This window comes from Amblyomma maculatum, chromosome 4 (genome assembly GCF_055883805.1).
Source record: "Amblyomma maculatum isolate TAMU_Amacu chromosome 4, ASM5588380v1, whole genome shotgun sequence".
In the NCBI taxonomy this organism is placed as follows: domain Eukaryota; kingdom Metazoa; phylum Arthropoda; class Arachnida; order Ixodida; family Ixodidae; genus Amblyomma; species Amblyomma maculatum.
The window spans coordinates 9144967-9156782 of NC_139347.1; the positions used below are offsets into that span (position 1 = coordinate 9144967).

Below are 11816 nucleotides of genomic sequence, written 5' to 3' on the forward strand. Positions count from 1 at the left end.
CCAGTCCCGTATGAAAAAAAAAAATAGCTGCATAATCCCTTCAGGGCCACCTTCAAGGATGCATTCTTGCAGAGTCGTACGTTCGTAGGCCATTCCAACATAGTTGTTGAGCTAAGTGTTAAGATATGAGCATGAAAATGGTCCATCTATATCGAGCGGTGGGTGAAATTTAGGGCAGTTGGGACCAACGAGATTGTAGGCAGGGAGCGCGTGTTTTTTTTTTTTTTCAAAAACGTATAATGCGCTGTTAGCCATCGGCGTAGGTACACATGATATACCGAGATGCTATCATTCTACGCGTAGAAGAGGTGAAAGGTGGCTAAAGAACGACGCCATGAAGCAATAGACGAAGTCGACAGCGGAAGAAACGAGGACGCCAGCTTAGGTATCATTACAACAGATACTTAGTGTTGCATGTACCGCTACCGCCGCCGTACCAGTGCGCACACGTTGACAGCACTACAACTGCACCAGACGTAGAAAACCACCTGCTACACCTGTGGGAGGCTCGCAAGGGGCTCGTCAAAAGGTGGAAACGGCAAAAACGCAACAGGAAGCTGAAGCTAAGAATAGCCCAAATCACTGCCGAAGCAGAGAACTATGCTGCCGAGCTGACAAATAAAACCTTTCACCGCTTCTGCGACCATCTCCAAGGCACTCTCGGCATGGCTCATACGTGGTCGCTGCACCGCGCTTTACTAGACCCCAAACAATCCAAATCCGAAACGAGCAAGGCGATACGTACGCTCCTGCGCAAGGAACAGTGTGACGACGACACTGTCCTCGCCCAACCAGAACAGCGCTACATCAGCTCTGGCCCGCGCCCCCAGTACAAGGACTACCCCTACGATGACGAGAACAGTCCACTCGACGTTGACATTACACAGGCCGAAGTCCGAGCACCTCTACAAAATGTAACGAAGAATACGGCGCCGGGTACGGATGGCCTCCAATACAAGGTACTTAGAAGCCTGGACGACCAATTAATCTCCTAGATGAAGTCGTTCTACAATAAAGCCTGGACAACGGGAGCCCTCCCTCAAGAGTGGAAGAACGCAGAAATTACGCTCATTCCCAAACCTGGCAAACAACTCTCACTCGCAACTCTTCAGCCAATCTCGCTCACCTCGTGTATCGAGAAACTATTCGAACACATCGTATTATCCCGGCTCCCCCCTCCCCCCCCCCCCCCTCGAAGCACGAAGATTCTTCCCGGACACGCTGTTTGGTTTCCGACCAAATTTATCCACACAAGATGTTATGCTGCAATTGAAGGAGGAAGTAATGGACCACCCTAGCAAGCTGCAAACGAGGGCAGCACTTGCGCTCGACTCTTTCGATAACGTTGCACATGACCTCATCCTTGACAACCTGGCATCGTCCCATTCTGGGAATAGGATGTACAACTACATCAGAGCATTCCTGACGGACCGCACGGCCACCATAGGACCAGGCGAACTACGCTCCGACAATATTGCTCTTACAGGCCGAGGGACGCCACAAGGTTCGGTCCTCTCTCCGACTCTATTCAATGTGGCGATAGCAAAACTGCCACCTCTGCCACACAACATCCTCCGGGTTCGCCATGCTCTCTACGCGGATGACGTCACAATCTGACGGGGGGCTCTGACGGCGATGTGCAAGACGCGCTTCAGGAAGCCATCGACGGGGTCCAGACGTACGCCGCCGCTGGCGGGATAACCTGCGCAGCGGTGAAGTCCGAACTCTTGGTTATAAGCAAGAACAGCCATAAAAGGAGAAAAGCCTCCAGAGATCGATATTTTCCTGAAAGGTGCGCCAATATCACAAGTGGAGAGGCTTCGGGTGCTGGGGCTACACCTCCAATCTAATGGCAGAGCCACACACACAGTACATCTCCGTGAACAAATGTCTGAGATCACCCACATGATAACACGAGTTTCCAACCGACGAAGCGGTCTTAAGGAGAGGGACACGCTGCGCATTGCACAGGCGCTCACCATCAGTCACCTCACGTACCACCTCCCGTACCATCACCTCAACCAGGCCGAACTAGAAAAACTTAACGCGGCACTCCGGTCGGCGGTAAATACGGCAATGGGTGTCCCTCTCCACGCGGCCACTCAACGCCTTCTTCACTTAGGCATCCACAATACGGTGGAATAATTAATTGAAGCACATCAGGTAGGGCAAGTAACTAGACTATGAAGCACACGCACCGGACGTGCCCTACTCGCGAGACTCGGGTATCCAGGCCCCAGCACCCCCTTACCCCGGGAGGCCTGCCCCGGGAAACCTGTTACCCAGGGAAACCTGCCGCCAGCCTGTCCATCACGAACGATGACGGTCAGGTACAAGCAACAGGCTCCATCCTCACGACCTCGATCAGAACGGTGGAAGAGACAGCCATAGCCCTTGCCATCCGATACATCTCATCCAACCCCCTGGACAAACACTTGAAAGCCTGCACGATTGTCACAGACTCACAAGCAGCATGCCGAGCCTTCTCAACCGGTCTGCTGTCTTCCAAAACCCACAAAGGTCTTCGTCAGTGCAAAGAAAATACGCACACGCCGCTTATTCGAATACTTTGGGCACCAGGTCACGCATTTCTTTATGGCAACGAGCGCTCCCACGCGCTCGCCCGCGAATTAACTTGCCGGGCACCAGGAGGGAAGACGGAAGACGGCCGATTACCAGCTAATACGGAAACCGGAGAGGAAGATGCTCTGAGGCCACCATCAAGCTCTCAGCTATCAACCACCACAGAACCACTCACGTACACACTTACCCTCGAATACTACTGACAACAACGAAGAACACTTCCCGCACCGCACAAATCCCTCTCCAGAGCAGATGCACTACCTGGCGACAACTTCAAACGCACACATTCCCGAAACTCTACCACAAACATCTTTTCTTTCCCTCGCAGTACCCTTCGATCTACCAATCATGCGCCAGCACCAAACCAACACTGTACCACTCCATATTGGAGTGTCAAAAGCCGCAAGGCTTCCCGCCTATTCCCCACCCCACCGTCTTCTCTTGGGAAGCTGCTTTGTCTAAGCTCACACCTGCAAGATCGGCAAGGGCGGATCGAGCGGGCGCGCGGGATAGCAGAGGCTGCCGGCATCCTAGACTGATGAGAGGCTGCCTGAAGAGGACACGACCATCTAATCACCTGTGGCTAGTTATTTGGTTTAAATAAATCTTTTTTCCTCCTCCCCCTCGACGCAGCAGGCGGGAGCCCAGCTGGTAGACTGCAGCTCGCTAGGTGCCTCGATACCAGCGCCGCCGTACACAGCTCGCCGGAACGTAGCCCTATTTGGCACCTTCGCGGCAATCCTCTGCGCTTGGAACAAGGTCACTCTCGAAATAAGTGCACACTCTGCTCAAGAGCTGCCGTGCCTGCATGGAACCAGCGGCTTAGGACGCTCAGCTGCTGAGCCGGAGTGCTGCCTTCCACGATGTGGATCTACCCGAACAATCCACTTCACGGCTCAAGCACAGTGCCGATTATTGAGTGGCGGGAGGCCGCCTTGTCCTACACCAGACACAAGGCCCAAATTGCACTCGTAGCACGAGGAGGGAAAACGGCAAGCCGCTGGAGTCCCTGACTACGGACGCCAACGGAACATCCTAATCTCAAAATAATGTTTTAATTCAGTCTTTATCCGGCGAATAGCAAAGTGCCCGCGTGCTGTGTTATGAGATAGCAGCAAATACACTGGAACATTCCATTGAGGCACATCAGCTTTTTAGTTTGCAAGCTTTACTGATTGGGCTAGTTGGCAATTCATAACTATAAAAATGCAACACAGAGCAACTTGAGGGTAAAAAAAAGGTGAGTCATCACCATGCTGTGGTGTCCTGTCTCTTCTTCGTCGCTGCAGAATCCTAAAATTGAACTGTCTTGTATCAGCTTTATGTCCCCTCCCCTTTTCCTTCCTCCTCTCAAGGCGCGGTTGAGGCGCCAACCGAGAAGTGAGAGAATCTTTGCGTCTTTCATTTTCTCAAAGCCTATTTCCATATTACTTCCGCTACCTAGTGTTCTGAATCACGTGGGGTCAGTTCAGTTCAGTCGTTCAGTCGTGTCCGACTCTTCGTGACCCTATGGACCATGTCACGCCACGCTTTCCGGTCTCTCACTATCTTCTTAACATCACATAGCTTCATCTGCAATGCCTCGAGAATGCCATCTAACCAACGCGTTCGCTGCCTACCCCTTCTCCGGCGACCCTCAACCTTTCCCAACATCAAATCTTTCTCCAGCGACTCCTCTCTTCTCATCAGATGACCAAAGTAGCTGAGCTTTAACTTTAGAATTTGACCCTCCAATGAGCAGTCAGGGTTTATGGTCGACAATATCGACTGATTTGATCTTCTGGCAGTCCAAGGAACTCTCAAGAGTCTTCGCCAGCACCACAATTCAAACGCGTCAATTCTTCGGCGGTCAGCCTTCCTCACAGTCCAACTCTCGCATCCATACATCACAACTGGAAAGACCATAACACGAGTCATACGGATCTTGGTTGGCAGACTAATGTCTCTGCTCTTTACGAGGCGGTCAAGGCTAACCATGGCTCTCTTTCCCATAAGCAGGCGTCTCCTAATTTCATGGCGGCAGTCTTTTTCTGGGGTAATCTTGGAGCCCAAGAAGAGAAAATCGGTCGCAGTTTCCACTTCTTGTCCCTTGATGCTCCAGGACTTGATAGGTCAAGACGCCATGATCTTTTCTTTTTAATGTTCAGTTTAAGCCCAAACTTCTCACTCTCTTCTTGTATGCGCATCAGAAGTCTCTTGAGTTCCACTTCACTTACTGCCATTAAAGTGGTATCATCCGCATATCTAAGGTTGTTGATACGTTTCCCAGCAATCTTCACTCCAGCTGAAGACTCGTCCAGACCAGCTTTCCTCATGATGCACTCAGCATATAGGTTAAATAGGCAGGGCGACAGTATGCAGCCTTGTCTCACTCCTTTCTCAATCGGAAACCAATCAGTAAGACCATGCTATGACTGTGGCCTCTTGCCCTTCATACAGGTTCCTGAGGAGTGTGGGGCCCCACAGCCCCTTTTAGCGTTTCGAACCGCGCGCGCTTTTTTCTGTTTGTGTTGGTGTCCGCCCGGGCAGCGCGAGTACGCATGAGCGAGCTGCCCGGAGCGGGGGCGGCATGTTATCGGCGCGAGACAGAGGGTAGATAAGCGCGTTGGAAGCAAGGCTCGGGGCTTTTTCGCCGGGAGGCCGGCCACAGAAGGGCGGCGTGGCAGCGTCCCAAGCCGGCGGGATGTACACGGACGACGGAGCGGAGTCCTGCGAGGCGAAGACGGAAGCGGCGCCTTCAAGGAAGCCTTAGGAGTGTTAGCGTGAGTGCTGCCACGCGAGTAGCAATGTTCTTGTACCGTGATCAACGCTTTGGCCCTATTACTCGCCCATCGCGCCGCAGTGTGCTTTGTGTTGTCGCGGTGAAGCCCTGACCCTTGTTCCGTTTTATCATCGTAGTCCATTGTCGCGAACTTCGACGGCATGTTTCCAGCGCAGTTTTGACCAATGCTGTTTCTTTTCTATTTTATACTTTTCTGTTGATCCGGAATAAACCGGTGTTTTTAAGAAAGACTTGGTTTTCACTCGTCGGGCGAGACCATCGCTCGCGAACCCGTATTCTAGAAGGCGGAGCCTTCATTTGGCGCCCAACGTGATTTCTACTCGAGCTTTGGCTTGCCCCTCGAGTGTACCAATTTGAGGTTCATGCAGTTTCGTGCGTAGCGATGTCGGACTTACCGTGTGCAAGCGCCCAGTTAACGGAGACAGTTCGGCCTCCCACACGGGCGGGTTCCGAGCATGAGCACTCAGAAGACAGGAAAAGCAAACCGTCGGACATTTGTAGCGGAATTCTTGGCCTCCTGAACGAGCTACTGGAATCAAAGGCACATTTCAGAGAAATGGTAGGAAGCGAGGCAGTTTCGTTAACGCCCACTCCCTTGTATCGCGATAATCAGCTGCGGCTGAATTTGGCCGTGCCAAGGTTTGAAGGATACGCCGATAAGAAATCTGTGTGCGATTTTCTCTATGAAATCGACGATTATCAGATGGCAATGGCAATTTCGGACAGCGCTCTGGTCACGCGTGTGCTTCCCGTAGCTTTGGTAGGTTCCGCAGCAACCTGGAGGCGTAGACAGCGGCCGTTCGCAACAAAGCAGGATTTTATAGACCGTTTTCGAGAAGAGTTTTTGCCGCCTGACTATGACATCCGTATGAAAGACGAGCTTTGCACCAGGACGCAAGGCGAAAGCGAGGGTTTGCTAGAGTTTTTGCGCAGTTTTCAAGAGCTGCATGAGCGGGCAGATCCTGCAGTTCCGGAACCAGAGAAGGTGGCTCATGCTATACATCGGTGCCATCCAAGGTACCAGCCATATCTCCGGCGTCGCCAGTTCGCGGACTTCGATGACATGGCTAGAGAAGCATCCCGCATCGAGGCATCTTTCCTGGCGGAGCTCCAGTACAAACCACCTCCCCCTGCAGAGACTTGCCTTGAGCCGTCCTGTGCGTGGCCTGGATCATCGGCAGCACGCAGCCTGGAGACGCCAGGCTGCCGTACGGAGGCTTGCGACTTGCACGGAGTCACAAGCCCTGAAGCGTCTACTCAGGTGACAAGCCGATTTCATGGGGCGACAGGTCAGACGGGGCCCCGTGTCTTCTTGCCATACGCAGGCGCGGGTACCCCTTGTGTGGCAGCAGTTGGGACACCCCACGTCAGAGCGCGCAAATCCCGGAGATCTCCTACAGCGGCTGCCGGCTACCATTCACCATCGGGTGCAACGTGGGTGTCACCATCGGGTGCAACGTGGGTGTCACCATCGGGTGCAACGTGGGTGTCACCATCGGGTGCAACGTGGACGTCACCTACGGGTGCAGCGTGGGTGTCACCACCGGGTGCAACGTGGACGTCACCTACGGGTGCAGCGTGGGTGTCACCACCGGGTGCAACGTGGACGTCACCACCGGGTGCAACGTGGACGTCACCACCGGGTGCAGCGTGGACGTCACCTAGGGGTGCAGCGTGGGTGTCACCACCGGGTGCAACGTGGACGTCACCTAGGGGTGCAGCGTGGGTGTCACCACCGGGTGCAACGCGGACGTCTCCTACCAGTGCAACGTGGGTGTCACCACCGGGTGCAGCGTGGGTGTCACCACCGGGTGCAAGGCGGACGTCTCCTACCAGTGCAACGTGGGTGTCACCACCGGGTGCAACGTGGGTGTCACCACCGGGTGCAACGGTGTCGCCATCAGGTGAGAAGCGGGCGTCGCCTCCGGGCACAACTTGTCCTCCGATTCGCAGATCCAGGACAACACAGGGGAGGGTGTTTTGGTCATCGCACCATCCAGCGGCCAGGCCGCACAGACGTGGCCAACCACCGGGAGAGCTGATCCAGTCGCTACCTTTCCTGCCTGAATCGAACCAGGTGCCACAGACCCAGGTGTCTTCGACACAGGTACCATTGTCACCACCTGCGCATGAGGCGGACCCCGAGAAGCCCTACAAACACTCGGTGAGTGCAGTCCCGTCAACTTCTTTTGAGGAATGCCAACCAGACAAGACCCCGCTGGTCTTGGTCAAAATGGCCGGACTGGAGCTTCCAGCCCTTTTAGACACAGGGTCTACAGTGTCAGTCTTCGGCGATCAGGTGAAAAATTCCTGCGAGACAAAATGTGTCCGGTTGCGGAGTGTAAACACTAACCTTCGTATGGCGTCGACTCACATAGTACCCGCAACCTCAGCAGCCCGCCTAACAGTTGCTATAAATGGTCGAAAGATTAGACAGCGTTTCTTACACCTCCCCGGACTATCCTGGCCAGTCATACTAGGCCGTAACTTCATAGTGAAGGCAGGAATCGTGATAGATCTCAGTAAGGGAACCTATCGGTATGGCACCGGTACAGAAGCATTTCAGTTCAAGACTAAGGCCGCTGAGCCACAGTCACAGTTGCTTGCCACGAACGGCCATTCGGCCAATATCACAGGCTGTGGTATTCTAACCGTTTTGAATTCCTTCACGGGGTCACCAGCGGAAAAAAGCAGAATCGAGACAATGCTCAGGCCCTTTGCAGCAATGTTCACGGAGGCTCCGGGGAAGGCCAACGTACTAACCCACAGGATTGACACCGGCGATGCTCGTCCTATCAGATTCAATCCAAGGCCCTTGAGTGTCCACAAGCGAGCGCTGCTGGATGGGGCTCTCGACGAAATGGTGGCTACCGGTGCGGTGAGACCATCAAAAAGCCCCTGGGCGTTTCCTGTTGTTCTCGCGCCTAAGAAGGATGGAACAGCACGTTTGTGTGTCGATTATCGACGTCTGAATGCTGTGACAGTGCGAGACTCTTACCCTTTCCCGTCTGTTGACTCTGTCATGTACTCACTTGGGTCAGCAAAATTTTTTACAACTCTCGACTGCAGTAGGGAATTTCTGCAAATCCCGATTGACCACTGCGACATTGAGAAAACGGCTTTCACTTGCCACCGGGGACTGTTCGAATTTGTGCGCTTGCCTTTCGGGTTGTGCAATTCACCAGCTACTTTTCAACGGGTGATGGATATTGTGCTTGGAGACGCTAAATTTAACTACGCTATGGCCTACATGGATGACGTAGTAGTGTTCTCAGAAAGCTTAGAAGAGCACCTCCGTCATCTAACGAATGTCCTTCAACGAATGCAGAAGGCGGGCATCACCATTAACCCCGGCAAGGTTCAGTTGGTGACAAGCACAATCAATCTTCTTGGGTTCATGGTGGAACAGGGCACAGTTCGCCCGGATGAAGAGAAGCTTCAAGCCATTCTGCAGCTCCCCCCACCAAACAACATAAAGAGCCTCCAGCGTTTCTTGGGCATGGTGGGATTCTACCGCCACTTCATCCCGAACTGCGCTGACCTGGCGCGACCCCTCCATCAGCTCCTCCGGAAGGGTGCCCGCTGGTCATGGACAGAAGCCGAGCAGGGATCATTCCGTTCACTGTCTGCAGCCATCGCGGATACTGCACGCCTGCGGCTTCCAGACCTTAACCGGCCATTCACGGTACAAACGGATGCAAGTGAGTACGGAATTGGGGCGGTATTGCTTCAAGAACATCAAGGAAAGCTTTGCCCATTGGCATTTGCTAGTCATACACTGACGGCACCGGAAAGGAACTATACTGTGACAGAGAAAGAGTGTCTCGCGATTGTGTTTGCCCTCAAGAAATTCGACATGTATTTGGATGGTGCAGAATTCACTATTCAGACCGACCACCAGGCCCTATCGTGGCTTTCGAGGTTGCAAAATCCAGCTGGCCGTCTGGCCCGCTGGTCACTCGCTCTCCAAAAGTATAATTACAGGATAGAATACAGAAGAGGCACTTTCAACAAAGTGGCCGACGCCCTGTCACGAGCTCCACTCCCGGGCGAGGGAGAGCGAGCACCCGCGGTCCATGCTGTGACAGCTCCTGCCGACACCTGGGGCACACTGGTGTCCCGTCAACAGCTCCTTGACGCTCAGCTTTCAGACGACCAGTGCAACCAGATACGCCAAAGCCTGAACAGCGCCAGCCCTGCAGGGAGCCGGGAGCTTAACGGAAGCTATGACTGCTACGTGGAAGCAGAAGATGGTTTGATCCTGCGGTATATACCTGCTGCGGACACCGACAGTGGTGAGTCCGCATTTCGTGTGGTCGTTCCTAAGGGCCTACGTAAGCATTTTCTAGAGTACTTCCACGATACACGCCTCGCAGGTCACAGCGATGGCAAGAAAACATATGACAAATTGTGTCGCGTTGCAACATGGCCCCGCATGAGAAGGGATGTCCTGACATTCGTCCGCACTTGTCATACCTGCCAGACCGCGAAGCCAAGGGGAGGAAAACCACCGGGCCTCATGCAACCTGTAGAGAGCCGATACCCATGGGAAATTGTAGCTTGCGACATAATGGGTCCCTATCCCAGATCAGTGAAAGGGAATCGCTACTTGTTAGTAATTACTGATCATTTCTCGAAATGGGTAGAACTGTATCCCCTGAGTAGGCTAGACTCGAAAATAATTTGGGATAAGCTACTAGAAACATTCACTCGCTTTGGTTTCCCAGCTCAGCTTATCACTGATAATGCCACGTATTTCACCGGTAGGATATTCACTGCCACTTGCAAAGTTCTTGGCGTGCAGCACAAAAAAACTACGCCCTACCATCCTCAAGCAAACATTACAGAGCGAGTGAATCGAAATCTCAAGACTATGATGGTGGCATTCACGGAGCGACACAAGGACTGGGACGCTCGTATCCAGGAGATGGCCTTCGCCACAAGAACCACGGTAAACCGGTCAACAGGTTTTACGCCAGCGGCCATTCTCCTTGGTCGTGAGCTCAGGTTCCCTATTGAGCATGCTCTGAATGGCTCTGATTTACCGGGTCTTAGCCATTCTAAATTTGCTCATGATCTTTCCAGCCGCTTGGCCGAGACTCTGAAGGAGGCAAGGGAAAACCTGGACCTTGCCCGCCTGGAACACTGTAACCAGTACAACAAGGGAAGGCGACCTTTGGAATTCACAGTCGGCGACAAAGTCCTTCGCCGCACGCACCCACTAAGTGATGCAGCAAAAGGGTTTGCTGCTTCTCTCGCTCCACGATGGACTGGCCCTTACACGATAACAAAGCGCGCGTCTCGGCTTTCTTACTTTATTCGCCATGTGCAGGGTGGTCGAGAAGCCGGACCAGTCAACGTGGCCGATCTCCGAGCTTACCACGGCCGTCCACTAGCCACATAGAACCACTTGACCTACCAGGCACTACGGCTACCCACGCTCGGCGGATACCTCCAAGCATGCGCCCCGCCAGCAGCAGTACCAGTTCCACCCTTATCCCGCGTTATTGTTGTTTTACACGTCGGGAGGTGTCCCGTCTTGAGAGGGGGGGAGTGTGGGGCCCCACAGCCCCTTTTAGCGTTTCGAACCGCGCGCGCTTTTTTCTGTTTGTGTTGGTGTCCGCCCGGGCAGCGCGAGTACGCATGAGCGAGCTGCCCGGAGCGGGGGCGGCATGTTATCGGCGCGAGACAGAGGGTAGATAAGCGCGTTGGAAGCAAGGCTCGGGGCTTTTTCGCCGGGAGGCCGGCCACAGAAGGGCGGCGTGGCAGCGTCCCAAGCCGGCGGGATGTACACGGACGACGGAGCGGAGTCCTGCGAGGCGAAGACGGAAGCGGCGCCTTCAAGGAAGCCTTAGGAGTGTTAGCGTGAGTGCTGCCACGCGAGTAGCAATGTTCTTGTACCGTGATCAACGCTTTGGCCCTATTACTCGCCCATCGCGCCGCAGTGTGCTTTGTGTTGTCGCGGTGAAGCCCTGACCCTTGTTCCGTTTTATCATCGTAGTCCATTGTCGCGAACTTCGACGGCATGTTTCCAGCGCAGTTTTGACCAATGCTGTTTCTTTTCTATTTTATACTTTTCTGTTGATCCGGAATAAACCGGTGTTTTTAAGAAAGACTTGGTTTTCACTCGTCGGGCGAGACCATCGCTCGCGAACCCGTATTCTAGAAGGCGGAGCCTTCAGGAGATAGATGAGGTGAATTGGAACTCCCATCTCTTGGAGAGCTTGCCACAATCTACTGTGATCTACGCAGTCAAACGCTTTCGCATAATCAATAAAGCAGAAGTAGATGGGTTTCTGGATCTCTCTTGCTTTTTCCATTATCCAGAGAAGGTTGGCAATCTGGTCCCTAGTTCCTCTGCCCTTGCGAAACCCAGCTTGCACATCCGGAATAGGCACTAAATAAATCAACAATGTCTAAACCTGCGCTTACAAAAAAGGGCAAGAAAGAA

At 53.5% G+C, this 11816-nt stretch overlaps 1 protein-coding gene across 1 annotated transcript; it reads left to right on the forward strand.

Moving 5' to 3' along the window:
- Nucleotides 1–665: 665 nt before the first annotated feature.
- On the forward strand, nt 666–11535 carry LOC146190261 (uncharacterized). The gene is made up of 3 exons (XM_084599757.1): nt 666–936; nt 7015–7529; nt 10698–11535. The coding sequence occupies exons 1-3, from the start codon at nt 666–668 to the stop codon at nt 10767–10769; spliced, it is 858 nt and encodes a 285-aa protein (XP_084455883.1). The 3' UTR covers nt 10770–11535.
- The last annotated feature ends 281 nt before the right edge of the window (nt 11536–11816 follow it).